We start from the raw sequence: 19,713 nt of genomic DNA, 5'->3' as shown, positions 1-19,713 counted from the left end.
ATTTGTTTATATGAACCACATACCATTCCTCTGCAAAAGGGTAGGCTTTTGCAGAGGAATGGTATTTTTCTATGTAAATTGATCCCAGGGACTCACATCTGGTGAGTATGGGCTTGGCACACAAACAGGGTCTTGGGCTGGATATCATCATTCTTCTTTTTCTTGGTGATTTCCTTCTTCTTCTGACCCTTGTTCTCTCTCTCAGGGTTAAAAAAAATGTTTTTTTTTTTTGGCTAAAAATGTTTTTTTTTTGGCTTTTGCATCATAAGCCTCAGGCTTCCTTTTGCCATATGGCTAATAATAATAATAATAATAATAATAATAATAATATATTCGTTTATTACAAGATTCGATTAATATGTATTGCAAAGTTTGTTTTCACCCTGTAAGAAATAAATATTGTTATTTTGTATGTTTAATACACTCTTGGCATCAGAGGTGTATTGCTAAAAAAAATATTACCAGAAGCGCTCGTCGATTAGCTACAAATAGTTACCTACGCTTTTTTCATTTGCAAAAATAAATAAGTCATAGATTAGAATATTTGTTCAGTATTTATTTATAACTACTGTATTAAATAAAAATTTCAAAAGTAAAAAAGAAAGAAAAAAATTTAAAAAATCAGAAAATAAAAAAAACGAAAACAAAAACTCCAAAATAATATAAAAAATAATGTTTAGAAGAATCATAGAAATTCCCATACAGGATCGAATGCGTCACAGAGTAGTAAGAACTCTGTGGATTAGGTGTTCTTGTGTGATTGCCCTTTTTGTTTGTTGGTCAATAGCGGAACGGTGAGAGCGCAAGCAAGTTCGCACGTAAATATTTGGATTTCATAATTCTAATGGTGGACTGTGTAGTATTAAACAACAAACATTTAGAAAAAAATACCGGAACGTCGTTCCGGCCCTAATACACCACTGCTTGGCAAAACTGTTCGATTATTTCCCCTATTATTGCCTCTGGCCACCCGTTTCCCTGCTTCCCGAAGGATGGCACTGACTTGTGAGAAATTACTTTTATGTAAACAAAACCACTTTATGGTAGCTACAACGTAAGTGCTCTCTGAAAAACATCCTTGTGAAGGATGAGCTGTTAAATTAACAAAAGTATAAAAACAGTTTTTCTAAGTTGTTTACATACGCTCCCTCGCTTTCCACGGGATTAAGGTCAATTACAATTGTTACGCTAGTTCAAAGTCTTTTGGTACAGTATACAGTAATTTGATAATTGAGAGCTATTAAATGCTCAATAATTCCTATATTCTATTATATTATAAATCAACAGGGATTACGTTTATTTTAGATATAGGAAGCTTCTTATATCTGAGAAGCTTCCTATATCTAAAATAAAGGTAATCCCTGTTGATTTATAATATACAGTAATATAATTTTTGTGCCATTTTATCTGAGCTGATGTCTTTTTTGTATATTGCAAAGGAATAAAACATCCTTTTACTTACTTTACCTACAATACTGAAAAAACAAAACAAAAAAAAAAAAAAAACTTGAAGTGCGCGACACGAATTTATGGTGTAAAACATGAGAACAAAATGAAACAAAACTTTTCGAGTAGTATGAACAAATGCATGCATCTAGTTTGCCAATATCAGGTCTGATTTTGCAAGAAAGGGCAAATTATCTAGCTCAGCAATATGGAATTAATGACTTTAAATGCAGCAATGGCTGGGTCCAAAGATTTAAAAACAGAAAAAACTTGGTTTCACAAAATGTTTGCGGTGAGTCTGGATTAGTCAACAAAGAAAAGGATACAGACTGGTCATGTTGTGTATGGTCCAGTCTTGAAAAATATGAGGCAAAGGATATTTTTAGACAGATTTATTTTATAATTTGCTGACAGGTTTATTTTATAATTTGCTGCTAAACAAAACATTTGCTGTTCGAGAAGAGACTTGGTGGAAAATTGAGTAAACAAAGATTCACTGTTCTGTTATGCTGCAATTCAGATGCAGTGCAAAACTACGGCCACTTGTGATTGGTAAGTTTTCCAAGCCAAGATGTTTTAAAGAAGGTAACCAACTTCCCTGTGATTATGAGGCCAATAGAAGTGCTTGGCTTACTGTCAAAATTTTTCAGTCTTTCTTATCAAAAGTGAACAGAAGAATGGCTTCATTAATAAAAGGAATATTTCGATGATTCTAGATCATTGCACAATGCATTCTGCCAAGACATTTAAGTTGACAAATATACAGCTGTTGTTTTTACCTCCCAATACCACCAGTTTGATGCAACCACTGGATCAAGGCATTATAACCTCAAAAGAGCATATAGAGCCCACCTGATAAGACACTTGATCCACAACATAGGAGGGAACAATTTGCAGCCAAATTAGGATGTCTTTAGCATTAGCATTAGTAGAGGCATATGATGCAAGAAAGCAAGCTCATGCAGCATCAGCCAAAAAAAAAAAAAAAACCCACTCCCATTTCACCCCTCCGTTTGTTCGAAATCCTTGTCCAGTTGAGCCTTAAATTTATTTAGGCTATTAACTTCCACAACAAGGGATGGAAGTCTGTTCCACCAACCAACTACCTGCTGGCTAAAGGCAAATTTCCGCACATCTATCCTACATCGGTCTTTCCTCAATTTGAATTTATGCCCTCTCAGGTGATTATTCTGAGCAAGAGGAAGAATCCCATCGGTATTGAGCATGCTCAAACCATTTAATACTGTGGGGGGTGGAAAACAAGGATGATGATTGTTTATATATTTAGTATTTATTTATTTATTCCTTATTTGTTCTGTTCCCTTATAACTATAGACCTCTATTCCTTACACCCCCACGTACACATCTGACTTTGCTTTACAGGAGAATTCCAGATTCGTGGGAACTGCTCAATTAATTATAATTCCTTTCGGAAAGGCTGAGTGTTCAGGAATAAACTCACAAATTAACAAACAACAAAGTTTATTTACATATATATATATATATATACAACAAAATATACAATTGAATAAAAAACATGTATTAGTATTAGTATTAGTAACGGCCGCATGGTGCAAGAAAACCTATGGCTTATGCTGCACCAGCCAAAAAAAAAAAAAAAAAAAAAATCCGAACAAAACGATGATAAAAACAAAAAAAAATAAAAATAAAAATAAATAAAATAAATAACTAAATAATAATAATTAGTAAATAAAAAAAATAAAATAAAAAGGAAATTAAACCTATCATCCTATGCGCTTCCCTTACCCGAAAGTAATATCCAGATGACCTTTGAATTTCCCCAAACTGTCGGCCTCTGCCAGTAATTTATAACTCGCTGGCTAAAATAAAACTTCCTGCAGTCCAATCTAAACATTTCCCCCCCGTAACTTGAATTTATGTCCCCTAGTTCTAGCATCATTTATAATCTTGAAAATTTTGTCCTCATTCATTTTACTGATGCCTCTCAGAGCCTTAAACACCTCAATCAAATCTCCTCTAAGGTGTCTAGTTTCCAAACTCTGCAACCCACATATTCAAAGTCTTTCTTCATAAGGACACCCTTTTGCCGATCTCACCAGGCGAGTTACCCTTCTTTGCACCCTTTCAAGAAGCTCAATGTCTTTCTTTAGATGCAGTCTCCATACTTGAACGTAGTATTCCAAGTGTGGTCTAACATAAGCCTTATATAATGGGATTATCACGTCCCTATCTCTACTTGAAAAAGTTCGATAGATCATCGATAGGACACCATGGGCCTTCCTTGCAACCTGTTTACAATGCTCAGAGAATTTCATGTCTGACCGTATCGTAACACCCAAGTCCCTTTCCTCCAGTACTGGGTTTAGTTGAACTCCACCAAGTGAATAAGTTTTTTTGGGATTACTGTTTCCCAGGTGTAATACCTTACACTTTGTTGGATTAAAGCACAGCTGCCATTTTTCTGACCATTCTTGAAGTCTATCTAGGTCTCTCTGAAGAAGCTCAGCTTGACAGTGATCATTAACTACTCTTGTATGTAATATGCATACAAGATTAAGTCAAGGATACCTTGCATATATTATTCTTATATTAACAATCAATATGCTATTTTCATCATTATACTCTGTGTTCTCGCCATTCTGTTTCAACACACTGAAGACCAATCTTAAATTTCCTAGTCTCTGTTTTTTATTAGTCTTTCAGTTGGACCAACAATTCTTCATTAATACAAACTATATTCAATTACCTATCCCTAAAACATAATCAAAACTTCTCATAGGATTCAATTATCTGTCCTTAAAACATTCAAGGTTTTTTATATAGTTCAATTATCCTTCTAACATATTATAATCATTTGAACAACAATTTAATTGTTGTTGAAACTAGGCACCAGCGGGGTGATCTGATAGAGGTGTACAAAGCCTTGAATGGTTTGAGCATGCTCAATGCTGATGGGATTCTTCCTCTAGCTCAGAAAAATCACCTGAGAGGGCATAAATTCAAATTGAGGAAAGACAGATGTAGGATAGATGTGCGGAAATTTGCCTTTAGCCAGCGGGTGGTTGGTGGGTGGAACAGACTTCCATCCCTTGTCGTGGAAGTTGATAGCCTAAATAAGTTTAAGGCTCAGCTGGACAGGTATTTCGAACGAACAGAGGGGTGAAGTGGAAGTGGTTATTTTTATTTATTTATGTTACTTTTTTTTTTTTTTTTTTTTTTTTTGGCTGATGCTGCATAAGCTTGCTTTCTTGCATCAAATGCCTCTACTAATGCTAATGCTAATGCTAATCTATTACTTATCTTTCGTTTCTCTTGCATTTTACAATAACCTTCTTGAATTAATTAAACTCTGTTAGTATATATATAATTTACTTAAGAGATAATTTATCTATCAAGTTACTTCTAGTGCTATCTCTGTTTTTCATTAATTAATCGCTATACTGTTTCACTAACAGTCCTTGTTAACTTACAGTACTTAATAATATCTCACCTACTTCTATCTTTTTTCTTTCTTTTCCGGGGAGGTTCCAAGCTTTCCTGGCTCTCGGGGTACCTTCTGGGGATCTACTGGTTCTACAGATTTCGCTCCCTTTCTCTCCACCTTATTAAAACCTATCACAAGGAAAACTCATAGGGCATCTCACACTAACTCCTTCTCCACTCCACTTTATTAAAACTTATCACAAGGAAAAACTCATAGGGTGCTACCCTCGTTTTTCCGCTCCACCTATTAAGAACTTTTTTAAGAATAAAACTTCCCAGGGCGCTACCCTTCTCTTTTCCCACCACAACCAAACACTCAACTGTTAACTGACACATATTTCCTACCACAACAGAACCCTCAACTGTCCATGTTACTAACTCATTTTACTTATCTCGACGAAAATCTCGACTGCTGTGTCCGCTGACTATTTCATTTTCCCTAGCACCAACAAAAACTCAACTTAGAATCCCATTAACCCATTTTCCTAAACACCCACATAATTCAACTCTGGGATCTGTCTCCTATCTCATTTTCACAAGCACCGACAAGAATCTCAACTTCGTCTCCCTCCTAACTCATTTCCATAAACACCCACATAACTCAACTCGGGGATCTGTCTCTAACTCATCTTCCCAAAACACTCCCAAATTCTCAACTCTGTGTCCCCTCTCTCCCTTCCACTCTGGTTCTCTCTTTTTGTTCATCTCAATTTTTGTACCGCCTACCTATGTCAAATCCACCCTAGTTTTCAGTTTAACCAATCTTACTCATTTTATCAACTTCCACTCTCTTCTTATTTTCCCGTTTTATTTTCTCAAGCTGATTCCTTGTTGCTCGATCTAACTTCTTATTTTAAGAAATTTGTAAACTTTCTCAGGCTGTCAGTACCTTTGAAGTCAGCAGCTTATAGTTATACTGTAGCAGACTAATTTCTCACGATCTATAAAACTTGCCATCACTGCCAGCCAGACAGACTTTAACTAATCCCCAATTTGTTCCGTTTTTACCACCTTATTATCCTCTTCAGGTGTCACCGATTAAAGAAATGTCCCGACAACACATGGTCCACCGCGCTATTGTTTACCAGAGTTGACCCTTCTACTAATAGCAGTTGCTACTGGTTTCTATTGTTCTGGTTTGCCTGTGTGAGCTGGGAGTCGAGTTTACCCGGGTTGCTAATAGCTTTTCACTTACCGCTCCCCTTGTATAGACGTTGTCTAATTTAATCCCTTGGCTGTAAGGTTCGCTCCCCCATATTGCCATATTATAAGTTTTACTTTAAATAAATCTCCCTCCTCCACAAAAAATATTATATTTGTAAGATTTTACATCTTACAATACACCTCTATCAGATCACCTCGCCGGTGCCTAGTTTCCAGACACTGTAATTTGCAAAACTTAAGCCTTTCTTCGTAAGAGCAACCCTTTGTTCCATTCACTAATCTTGTTGCCCTTCTCTGTACTCGTTCCAGCAACTCTACATTATTCTTGAAATGAGGCCTCCAGACCTGTATACAGTACTCAAGCTGTGGCCTGACCATTGCCTTATACAAGGGAATAATCACCTCCTTATCCCTGCTAGAAAAATTCCTGTATATCATTGACAAGACACCATGAGCTACCTGCAGCCTGTCTGCACTGCTCAGAGGTTTTTATTATTATTATTATTATTAGCTATATGGTGCAAGGAAGCCTGAGGCTTATGCTGCACCTGCCAAAAAAAAAAAAATTTCTGAATGAGAGAGAGAGATTTCTGAGATAGAGAGAGAAGACAGAGTCAGAAGTAGAAGGGAATCACCAAGAAAGAGAAGAATGATGATATCCAGCTCAGGACCCTGGGTGTTCCAAGCCCATACTCACCAGATGTGAGACCCTGGGGTTAATTTTGGATGCTATCTGTAATATTGTTATTGCTTGGGACAGTAATGCATCAAGTATAATAATCAACTGCTTCAGAAAGAGTGTCTTTGGAGAGAATATCATTGAAAAACATGGTCCAGCAGACGAATGTGACAGTAACATTGAGGAATGGAGGATTTTGTTTGTGAATTTGAAGAGTTTGTGATAGTAGATGATGAAGTTGCTACCACAACAACACCAACACCAGAAGAGCTGCTGTGAACAAAGAAAACGATGATGTTTTTGTTACCAGTGAAAGTGAAGAAGCACACACACACACACCGCCATACAAAAAAAGATGTCCAAAATGCATTGAGCATAATAGAGAATGTGTTGGCCTGCAGTAATGTTGATAAAGAAACAACTATTGTATTTGATAATGTACTGTAGTTAAAATTGCATATAGGACAAAAACTGTGCAAAGAATATTGGATTCTTTGTTTAAATTAGATTAATTTATTAAAAAATTACTAAAATATTGTATATACCAAAATATATATGATCCAATATTTTCATTTCTGTTAATTGCTTTTCTTTTAGTTTATCTTACAAACAAAATAAAATCTTTAAAAAAATGTGTTATTCCTATTATTGTATTGTTAGACAAGGCTTTTGTTTTTATTTTATTAATTTAAATTAATTTATTTTTGATATTATTATTATTTACTATTATTATTCTTAGATATATAGTATGTACCAAAAAATAAAAAGGGTGTAAAACTTTGACACTTTTGGGGGACCTCGTTACTACAAAACTCGTATTACAAAACGTGAAAATCTAGGTCTCTTGAACTTTGTAATAACGAAGTTCAACTGTGTATATATATATATATATATATATATCTGATAATTAAAATAAATATGATATTTAAAATGATAGCTACATAGCCATATTTATTTATTTTTATTACTTTTGCCTAACTTTTACCTTACATAATATATATATATATATATATATATATATATATATATATATATATATATATGTGTGTGTGTGTGTGTGTGTGTACACACACACACACACTGTGTATATAATGATGAGTATTAGCCAAGTTATGGAATAATAAATAAATTTGAGAAGAATGCTAGAAACTGACTGGTATCTTATAGTATTTATATTGGTCATTAGTTTGTTAACCAGATATACAGTGAGGTTAATTAGCATTAGCATTAGTAGAGGCATTTGATGCAAGAAAGCAAGCTTATGCAGCATCAGCCAAAAAAAAAAATAAAATAAATAAAATAAAATAAATAAATAAATAAATAAAAAAATTACTACTTCCACTTCACACCTCTGTTCGTTCGAAATACCTATCCAGCTGAGCCTTAAACTTATTTAGGCTATCTATCAACTTCCATGACAAGGGATGGAAGTCTGTTCCACCAGCCAACCACCCGCTGGCTAAAGGCAAATTTCCGCACGTCTCTCCCACATCTGTCTTTCCTCAATTTGAATTTATGCCCTCTCAAGTGATTATTCTGAGCAAGAGGGAGAATCCCATCAGCATTGAGCATGCTCAAACCATTCAAGGCTTTATACACCTCTATCAGATCACCTCGCTAGTGCCTAGTCTCCAGACACTGTAATTTGCAAAACTTAAGCCTTTCTTCGTAAGAGCACCCCTTTGTTCCATTCGCTACTCTTGTTGCCCTTCTCTGTACTCGTTCCATTAACTGTACATCTTTCTTGAAATGAGGCCTCCAGGCCTGTATACAGTACTCTAAGTGGGGTCTGACCATTGCCTTATACAAGGGAATAATCACCTCCTTATCCCTGCTAGAAAAATTCTTATATATCATTGACAGTACTCCATGAGCTACTCTTGCAGCCCGTCTGCACTGCTCAGAGAACTTCATATCTGCCTGCACAACCACCCCCAAGTCCCTTTCATTCTCTACCACTGTCAGTGTAGTACCACAGAGTTGATACGTTGCTCTGGGGTTGCTGTTTCCCATGTGTAGTACTTTACATTTGTCAATGTTAAACTTCATTTGCCACCTCTCAGCCCATCTGCTCAACCTTTCCAGATCCTGTTGCAGCAGCATAGTGTCAGTAGTGTCCTTGACAACCCTGCCAACCTTTGTATCGTCTGCAAACTTGGACATTAAGCTTGATATGCCATCATCAATATCATTTATAAATACAGAAAACAATAATGGACCCAACACTGAGCCCTGAGGGACTCCACTAATAACATTAGTCCACGATGAGCAGTGTCCATTGATTACCACTCTCTGTCTTCTCCCCCTCAACCACCCCTTTATCCATAGCAGAAATTTGCCTCCAATGTCACACTGCTCCAAGTTGTGTAGCAGTCTTCCATGTGCAACAGTATCAAAAGCCTTTCTAAGATCCAAGTATATAATATCAAAGCTATTCCCTGCATCCAGTTCTTTTGTGACTGCATCATAGTATCCAATCAAATTGGTCAGGCAAGACTTCCCCTTAACAAAACCATGCTGTGTCCGAGCTATAACTGAAGTCCTGTCTAAATGATCCTGCAGTGCTTCTTTAACCAGTGCCTCCATTAATTTTCCTGGAACAGAAGTTAAGCTCACAGGTCTATAATTACTTGTGTCAGCCTTTGATCCTCCTTTGTGAATTGGGGTCACATTTGCATATTTCCAGTCTATGGGTACCTCCCCTGAGTCCAAGGAAGCTCTCATAATTATGGCTAAGGGTTTGCTTACTTCCTTTGCTGCCTCCTTTAATATAACTGGATAGATCCCATCCACCCCGGGTGCCTTTCTTGTGTTTATCTTCAACAGTTTCTCCTCCACTTTACTCCCAGTTATTTCAAGATTCTGTAGCTTACTGCTAGAGTTGAATACACCTCTGGCATTCCCCTCGCTGAATAACTCCTCATGTGTGAATGTCGATGCAAAATATTCATTTAGTTTGTTAGCTACCTGAGCAGGATCATCAACAGTTGACCCATCAATATCAAGTGGACCAATCTGATTCATCCCCTTCCTTCTAGAGTTTACATAAGTAAAGAACTTTTTGCTGTTTTTCTTTGCATCCCTTGCCAAGGATTTCTCGTAATCTTCCTTCGCCTGCCTAACCTCCTTTGTAACTTGGTTTCATATCAACTTGTATCTATCATAGGCTTCTGTGTCATGTGTTAATTTTTAAGTATCCCATGCATTTTTCTTCTCTGCCATATGCCTTATTAATTCATTTGACATCCATTTTGGCCTAAAACTTTAACAATATTTCTTAGTTGTTATGTAAAGCCTAGTAGCTTCCAAGATAAGTTCTTTGAATGCTTCCCATTTTGAATTTGCTGTTGGTAACATCATCAGTTGGTCCCACTGTATAAAATTTAAATACTGTGTCAGTCCATCGTAGTTGCCTTTACGGAAGCAATAACCCTTCCCTTTACCCCTAATGGTAGTTACCTCTTTGAGTAAATCCCACTTCAGCACACTGTGATCACTGCCACCTAGTGGTTCATTTATCTGCAGATTCTTAATGCATTAAGAATCACTGCTGATAATCAAATCAAGAGTATTACTCCCTCTAGTTGCCTCCCGAACATGCTGATGTAGAAAACAATCATCCAATAAATCCACAAAAGCCCTGCTAGTGTGTGAGTGACCAGCCCCCAAATTCCAGTCAATATCTGGGAAATTAAAATCTCCCATTATAAGACTCTCTGATTTACTGGCCCACTCTATTTCCCTGTACAGTTTCTTATTATACTCATCAGAGTCATTAGGCCTATAGCGCACTCCTACTCTCAATTTTGATCTCCCAATGCTTATGTCACACCAAATTGACTCAACACTTCACTGTCCAGCGATGTCGACTGGCTTCACTTCCTTGGTTTTTATGTGTTTCTTAACTAATAGCATAACCCCTCCCCCCTTCCTATCCTGTCTATCCTTTCTGTAGACGTTGTACTCCCCAAATTCCAGTTCTGCATTCCTTATATCTGTGTGACACCACGTCTCTGATATCCCAACAATATCTGCCTTTGATGTTTTGAGCAATACCTCAAATTCATCAAATTTATTTACTAAACTCCTAGCATTGGTGTACACGCAAGTATACCTGCACCTGTTTCTATTCTTAGCTACCCTAACACAAAACCAATGTGTTTACTTGTACCGCAGTGGCTCCCAGCAGTCTCTGAAATATCCTGAATCTTGTTTTTCAGGCTTCTGCTCATTCCAATAGAAGCAGTGCAAGAATCTCTTTCACCTCTGCCAGTGGCTACTGTTAATCTATTCGTCTTTGTCTCCCCCCAAGCTAGCAGTTTTCCGACCCACCTAACACTGCCTCGTTTTTTATGCCATCCTCATATTCCTCAGCCATAATTGAGCTTTGTGATGATTTTTCATTTTAATGATTCTTTATTATAAAGAAAAATCTGCAATGTAATATGAAAGTGTCAGTCACTGCTTATAATGATAATTTCTCTACTCTGTTTTATTTAGTAACTCCTGTTTTGCCTGTTTGTTTATTAACTTCATTAACTATGCTTCAATTCTTTATGCATATAACATATTTTTTCTCCAGAAGAAGGCTGGTAGCAAATGCAGTGAAAACATTGAAATTAACAGTGGGCCATGCATTTTTCTATTCTAAAACTGAAGGATAGATTATAAAGCTATTTGAGACCTTCCCTTTGCAATGGCAAATTGAAATTGATGTTCAAAACAGGATTTGAACTTGCAAATCTCTCTACTATGGTCGCATTTTGTCCATGGTAGAGAGATTTATCGCTTTCTTGCATATCATGTAGTGTTAAAGTAATTTGTCCTGTAGTATTGCATCTTAATTTCTTACTATGGGAAACCAAAATATGGTAACATACAAAGGGTACTAGGAAAGTTTTGCAATACAGCTTTGTTTATTTAATTTTTTCAAAGTAATTTCCTCTAGATTCAATACACCTCTCCATCCTCCGAAACCAATCTTTAAACCAGTTCTGCCAAGTTTCACTAGGGAGTAAAGCACACTCGTTGTCCCAAGCCCGTAGAAGGTCCTCATCACTGGAAAACCGCCTCCCTTTTAGCTTCATTTTCACATGTGGGAACAGTGCAAAGTCGCAGGGAGCAAGGTCTGGACTGTAGGGAAGGTGCTCGAGAAGTTTCAGTCCTGTCGTGGTCAAATATTCGGTGCAGGCTTTGGCGCGGTGAGCTGCAGCATTATCGTGATGGAGGTACCAGGTGTCCATTCTTGACTTTGGCCGCAGGTTCTTTATAGATCCAATGACTTTAGGAAGCCATTGTTCAGTATACCACTTAGCTGTGACTGTCTTCTGCATGTCCAAAACGACATGTTCCACAATTCCACTCGATTTGAAAAATACAGCTATCATTTTCTTCTTTACAGATCGGGATTTTCTGACAATTACGGGTGTGTCGTCATCATCAAAGACCCAAACTTTGTTTCGAGCCTTGGTCGGCAGATCGTAATAGTACAGCCAAGTCTCGTCACCTGTCACGATGTTGTTCACATACCGAGATTGTCCCTTATCAAACTTTTTTAACATCTCCCGGCACCAAGTCACACGTCGTGTCATCTGCTCTTCAGTCAGTTGATGCGGCACCCAGAGAGAACAAAGTTTCTTCACGTGCAAATGATCTTGCAGAATCGAACGAATTGCTGGTGCATTTAGGCCCAAAGTATCCTCTATCTGTTGGTAGGTCACTCACCTGTTTTCGTCAAGCATTTTCCTCACAGCAGTAACGTTTTCCTCCGTAACTGACGTTCGTGGCCTTCCTGGCCTCTCAGAATCCTCCAGAGTGAAATTTCCCCTTTGAAATTCTCTATACCACCTGAATATCGTTGTACGATGTGGGCAATCATCATCTAGTGCAAGAGTCATTTCTTCTAAGCACTGGTCTATGGTTAAACCACGCATGGAATTATACCGCAAAACTGTCCTTATCTCATTTCGTGACCACGATGCCATCGCAAGCACTTTACACTCTCACTACTAATGAATAACTGAGCCCATCGACTTGGCGCGGCGGCTACTATGCACGTATGAACATGTCTCAACATGCAGCTTCCTGTGATTCATTGTTGCGTCATATTGAAAAACTTTCCTAGTACCCTTTGTATATCCATTCATTTGTATATGTGTAGAATTTATTGTTATTTATATTTACATTTTTATGTAATATAGTTGAACCTCCCAAATCTGGCAGTCCATTATGCAAACACCCATTTTCCAGCTGATTTTAGGAAAGTGAGAAAATCAGGAATTGGTAAATTTAGTTCTCAGGTTCACCATTCATCAAGCAGAGTCAGAATTTTATCCACCATAAGGAGAGCATCCTTAGATTCAGAGGTACCTGCAGAGTGGAGATTTGCAAATATATCATCCTATTCACAAGGGTGGTTCAAAGGGTAAAGTTGGCAACTATAAACCTGTAAGTTAAATCTCTGTGCCAGGGAAAATAATGGAATTAGTAGTAAAAGAAGTAATTCAAGATAATATAATGTTGATAGGAGTGGGAACATAAAACAGTCATAGCATGGACATGTTAAAGGGAGATCATGCCTCACCAATTTGATTTGCTACCTAAAAGCAGAGGCGGACTGGCCATAAGACTTACTGGGGAAATCCTGGTGGGTCAGAGGCCAGTGTGATTTTGGCCATAAACACTAGTATGAGGTCACTACAAGTTTTCCTCAGTAAGAATTTTTGACCCAGTCCTCTGCCTAAAAAGTTGTTACAGAAGAACTGGATGCAAAGAATAATTTTGATATCCTATACTTAGATTTTAGTAAAGTACTTATAGTAAATTAAAGTATTTATTACCACCATTTTAGTAAATGGTGGTCATAAATGATTAAAAATGGTTATATAGTGGACACTGACCTTCATGGACTAATGTGATAAGTGGGATTCCACAGGGGTTACTGTGTATCCCTTACTGCTTATTAATGATGTATGTATTTCAAATCTGATATCTAAGTATGCTGATGATATGAAGGTGGGTACATTGGTTAATGATAGTAATCCAGGTATGGCATTTCAGGAGGATCTAGATAAACTCAGCCGATGAGCTGAAAAATTACAATTTTTCAAGGGGTAATCATACTGGCCAACATGAAATTCTCTGAGTAGTGAAAATAATTTGCAAGAACAGTTCATGAATTCTGTTAGTGATATACTGGAACTTTGTCAGCAGGGACAAAGAGGTGATTATCCCATTGTATTGGTTAGGCCACATCTGGAATATTGCACACAGGCTTGGAAACTTCATTTTATGAAAGACATAGATCTATTGGAAAGGATGCAGAGAAAAGCAACATGATTAGTTTGTGGCACAAAACAATATTATTACCAAGAATGACCGGAGTTCTGTAAATTTCAGTATCTAGAAACTAGGCATCTGCATGGTGACCTAATTGAAGTATATAAGCTTTAAAGGGGTTAAGTAAACTAAATGCTGGTGGTATCTTTACCCTTTCTGAGATAAAACATAAGGGGCCATAAATTTAAATTGGAAAAGAATGGTTGTAGAATAGATGTGTAGAAATTCACATTCAGCTAAAGAGTAACCAATTATTGGAATAAACTTTGGCTTAGTGTTGTATGGAGGCAGATGCCAGTACTAATACTAATTGAATGTGTAGGGCACATTCAATTAGTATTAGTGCCTGACAGTCATAAAAATGTACTGCACTCCACTGAACACTAGTGATAGATTACTTAGAATTTCTTAATTTTGTGATTCATACATGAAGCATTAAGCTGATCTAACTCACTTGCTGAACATTTCAATTGCATTTGTTAGTAATATTGGCATATCCATATGTATCTGTCCATATGCTGCAAATTAAAAGTAAGAAAGCTGCAAAGAAAAGCAAGACTCAAACCCTTAGCATTGTGGAGTTTCAAAACATAAACACTGGTCATTATCTATTGTGGAAAAAGTATTGTTAAACAATTTGACAGTGATACTTCAAGGAAGCGACTGAAAATTTTTCTGTGCATTAACTATATAGTATATTTTGGGAGTGGAAATAATTTTTTTCATTTATTATACAATATAATAATTTTCTGTGTATTCTAAGTTACCTTTTTCTTGATATCAGATACTCTTATGTAGTAAGTTGCAGTATATAAATGCAGTATTTTTCTCTTTCTGGTCTGACTTTTTGGTATGACCATCTGAAATCTGGGAAATTTTAAGGTTTGGTAAGGTTCATACCCCAGGGTTGCTGGATTTCGGAGGTTCACCTGTGCAGTACTTTTTTATTTTAATGAATAGCTTTTATAAATAACCTTTCATCTTTTATAACTTCAGTTGAATATGACATACAGTGTAGAAGTTCTGAAAAGTGGATATTCCAGGATGACTGATGATTTGAAATCAGTAGTAGCAAATGGAACCTGTACTCTTGTAACAGGAACAAGAGTTAATTTATTAGTTGATACACTTTCTGCTTGGGATGGAGATGAACTTCTAAACAGTGAGTAACATATATGTTTCTTTATTAATACCTCAATTATATGGATGGCTGAAAACTAGCAATGTAATTAACCTGCAAGGAAAGTAGGTTAATTACAGAACTGGTTAACATAATAAACCAACCAGTTCAAGTTTTTAAAAATTTAATTTTTAATAATTAGTTTATTGAAAATTAATAGTTTATTACTTTGAATGGCACTGAAACTTTTCTTATTTTTCATATGCAAATACATATACATTTTCAAAATGTGATTAATAAAATTTCTTACTTGTATTTATGTTAATTAATTCTCGAACCACATATTAGTATTTTTAGTATTTTAGTATAAAGCAGTTTTAGTATTTTAGTATAATATTTCTTCTATACTTACATTGAAATTTCACTTTTCATTTTCAGTTAATCCAATTCTGTTGTAAATTCTATTATATCTTAACAAGTGTTTTTAAAGTTGCTAAACCTGTACAGTTATCTCTCTCTATCTCTGAGATATAACTGTAGATATACTTGTGGGAACAACATATAATTTAGTTGATGTGTAGAATTGAAACTTAACCCTCAATCATTCATGACCTAACCGGAACAAATATATTTACGTAGTATCTGCGTGACACCTTTTTTGTTTTAATCATAGAAAATTAATTTGTAAGTGAATATAAAATGGTGTTCTATTATTTGTGATTTTCTAAACTTGGTTATAAAAATATTGAACAAAAACTAGAAAAACCAATAATAATAATAATAATAAATGAAAACCAGAGAGCCTTATACAGGAAAATCAGACAAAAGGAGAAGGAAGGCAATGAATCCCCCAATCAGAAGGTGCTTGAGGGGTTCTGGGAAAACCTGTGGAGCAGCAAAGTTAACTACAATGGCTCTGCCCCTGGATAGCCCTAGATGGGAAGAAAACCAAAAACATACAAGAGATGATAGAATGGGAGATTTGGGAGGAAGAAGTACAACAGTCAATCAGTACAATTGTGAATCCAGGAATAGATAATGTCCACATATACTGCTACAAGAAATTCAGCTGCCCCACACACGGGCATGTAGTGGAGCAGTTCACCCAGATAATAATGCACCCTGACACAATCCCAGTCTCTGACTCAAGGAATCACCTACCTGAAGGCTAAAAAAGGACAAAAACACCACAAACCCAGCAAAGTGCAGACCAATCACCTGTCTCCCAACAATGTACAAGATCCTGACCAGCTGCATAACTAAGAAGATTTCAGACCATTTGGAGAGCCAGAACATCATGGCTGAGCAGTAGAAGGGATGTAAGCAGATGAGCAGAGGATGCAAGGAACAATTGACCATTGACGCTGCAGTTAATAACAATACCCTAAAAGAAGAGATATACATGGATGACATCAAATTCTATGCTGCAACTGAGAATCAACTCTAACAGTTACTTCGGATCACCAAAAGTTCAGCACTGACATCAAGATGCAATTTGGCATTGACAAATGTAAGACCTGTGGATTGCATCAACGACATTCAGTCAAATGAAACTACCAGCTGAAGACTGGTGAAGAGTTTGAAGCTGTGATAGAGGAAGAGACACAAATATCTGGGGATGTTGCAGGTCCACCAGTTAGAACACAAGGAGATCAAGGCCCACCTTACTGAGAAATACCATCAGAGACTGAGAAGCCTGCTAAAATCAAAGTTGAATGGGAGGAACATGGTTGGTCACAGGCATAAACACTTACACAGTTTCAGTATTAACATACTCCTTTGGGATCATAGATTGGACCAACACTGAGCTAGAGGAGATTATGAGATCAACCAGGATAATGATGACTAAGAGCCGCCAACACCACCCGAAGCCATTGAGATCTCCATAGCCATTGAGAGACTGATCGTAGCCCCTAAAGAAGAAGGGAGGGGATTGACTGACTTCGTTGAACAAGAGAAGGCGGTGATTAACAACCTGCATGATTACTTTTAGGAAAACATAGCACCAGTCTACCAAGCCATAAGAAAGATAGACAAATGGTACACAATATTCAACCTCCACAAGGAGACCACACTCACACAGACAGAGGAACTAAGACAGAAAGATGGGCGAAGAAGACATTCCGTGGCAGATAATATAGTGACCTCCATCAAGACTACATAGATAAGATGGCTTCCAATGCTTGGCTCACAAATGGAAGACTCTTCTCTGCAACCAAAGGATTCATGCTTGCTATCCGAGACTAGGTAATCAACACTAGGAATTAATTGAAATACTTCACTAAAGACCCCAGAGTAACAGATGATACATGTTGACGATGCCACCTGGCCCCAGAAACAATCTAGCACATCACCACAGGATGCAGTTTTATTGCTCAGACGGAGTACACTCACGAACACAACCAGGATAATACACTAGGAGCTAGGACACTCGTGGACACAACCAGGATAATATACCAGGAGTTAGCACAAAAGTACCAGCTGATAAAAGAAAGTTTACTGTATTATATACCAGTTTCAGGTCGTACTAGAGACTTCAACTCATAGACTATACTGAGACTATGCCATTATAACAGACAAAACGATCCCACACATAACATGCATTGACAAGGAAATGGCTAGTTATCTGATCGACATAGACAACACACAAGGAAAAGATCAGGACGTACTCAGACCTAAGACTTGAAGTCTTAAGTGGTATATGGAACAAGTAATGACCATCTGATCATCGTGTCCACCACCAGCATGGTGCTAAAGAGCCTCCATAAGAACCTGGCAACAATGGGCTTCCCAGAGAACACTTACATAGAACTCCAGAAAGCTGTGATCCTGAACACCTGTAGGATAGTAAAAGAGTTTCTTGACCAACAGTAACAATAATAATAGTAACCGGAGACAACCAACCACCCCATACACTAGGTACCAGTACCTGTCACAGGAAGGAAAAATCGCATAAAGGAGAAAAGGTTTTTTTAAAAATAAAATCACCAGCTGCAGACTGGTAAAGAGATTGTAGCGATGAAAGAGTAAGAGACCTAAAAATACCCAGGGATGATGCAGTCTCAGCAATTAGGCCCAAGGAAATCGAGGCCTGCCTGACCAAACAAATACAAGAGACTCAGAAGCCAAGGAACACAATAAAAGCCATTAACATGCTGGCATATTCCTTTGGGATCATAGATTGGACTAACATTGGGCTGGAGGGCGGCATGAAAAAGACAAGTACAGTGACGACTAAGGACTGCCAATGCAACCCGAAGGTGGCCATGGAGAGACTGACAATAACATGGAAAGAATGAGAAAGGGGCTTGATAGACCTCATTAAGCAACAGAAAAAAGTGATAACGAACCTGAAGGATTACCTCCAGAAAAACACAGCGCCACTCTACCAGGCTATAAGGAAAATAGGTAAGCGGCACTCCCCACTCAACCTAAGCAAGGAGTCCCACCCAGAAGGAACAAATGAAGCTAGAAAGATGGGCAAAGAAGACACTCCATGGCAGACACTACATTGATCTCCATCAAGACCACATAGATAAAATGGCTTACAGCATGTCTCACAATTGGGACACTCTTCCCCGAGGATTCACTTTCGCCATCCAATACCAAGTAATTAACACCAGGAACTATAGAAAATACATTGCCAAAGAGCCTACAGTGACAAATGACACATACCGGTGATACCTCTTGGCCTCAGAAAGGATCCGGCACATCACCACAGGATACTGGGTGATCTCCCAGGTGGGTTACGCTTGTAGACATGACTAGGTAGGCAGGATAATACATCAGAAGCTAGCGAGGAAATGCCAGTTGATCAAAGAAAGTACTGTATTACAAATGTGAACCCGAGGTCGTACTACAGACCCCAACCCACAAGCCATACTGGATCTGTGCCATAATAATAGACAACACAATCTTGCACTACAGAATAGACAAAACCCTTGTCATATTTTTCTCACTCACACAACTGACCTTAAATACATGATGTACTCATTCCCAGATCTTCGTTCAGGGTCCTAACTATAGGAACGGGTTTGCAACCCTGAACTACCCGCGCCCAACTACTTACCTCAACTTCATTCACCTTTCTGCTTTACTTGCTCCTATTTCTTATGTCCTGTGAGTCATTAGTTTATCGAACGCAATATGCGGGATACTACCCTCTTTCTTTACCCAATCAATTTTTTGCCTTAACAAAGTTTAGCTGCTTTTCACTGCTACTTTGTAAGCCATTATATCTCTTAACTATCCTGGGCAGTTTGGGCCCCATGTATTTAACAGCGTTCATCATCACACATTGCATTTCAATTTATACATCCAACTAGCCTACCGACACTGTACCATGCAATTTTTTTTTTTTTTTACATCATTTTCTAACGCTATGAACCGCTAGTGTACCTATACATAAATATACTGGCATGCTGCCATCTTGGTCATTTGGTCATTTTCCAGTCTTACAAGGTAACGGTAAGTTCCTTTCGTCTTGCCTATTCCTACATTC

General features: G+C 37.4%; 1 protein-coding gene across 1 annotated transcript in view; it reads left to right on the top strand.

The window, feature by feature from the left end:
* Positions 1 to 1,192: 1,192 nt before the first annotated feature.
* The window catches only part of LOC150091133 (metallo-beta-lactamase domain-containing protein 1), a 75,466-nt gene continuing 56,945 nt past the window's right edge, over positions 1,193 to 19,713 (top strand). Inside the window, exons 1-2 of the mRNA XM_090382180.1 lie at positions 1,193 to 1,206; positions 15,089 to 15,254. Of these exons, the coding sequence (XP_090238306.1) occupies positions 15,095 to 15,254 (160 nt within the window). The 5' untranslated portion in view covers positions 1,193 to 1,206; positions 15,089 to 15,094. The remainder of the gene's footprint in view (positions 1,207 to 15,088; positions 15,255 to 19,713) is intronic.

Source organism: Mastigoproctus giganteus, chromosome 1, assembly GCF_048544385.1.
Source record: "Mastigoproctus giganteus isolate SK-2022 chromosome 1, ASM4854438v1, whole genome shotgun sequence".
In the NCBI taxonomy this organism is placed as follows: Eukaryota; Metazoa; Arthropoda; class Arachnida; order Uropygi; family Thelyphonidae; genus Mastigoproctus; species Mastigoproctus giganteus.
This window is presented reverse-complemented; position numbering and strand designations above follow the sequence as displayed.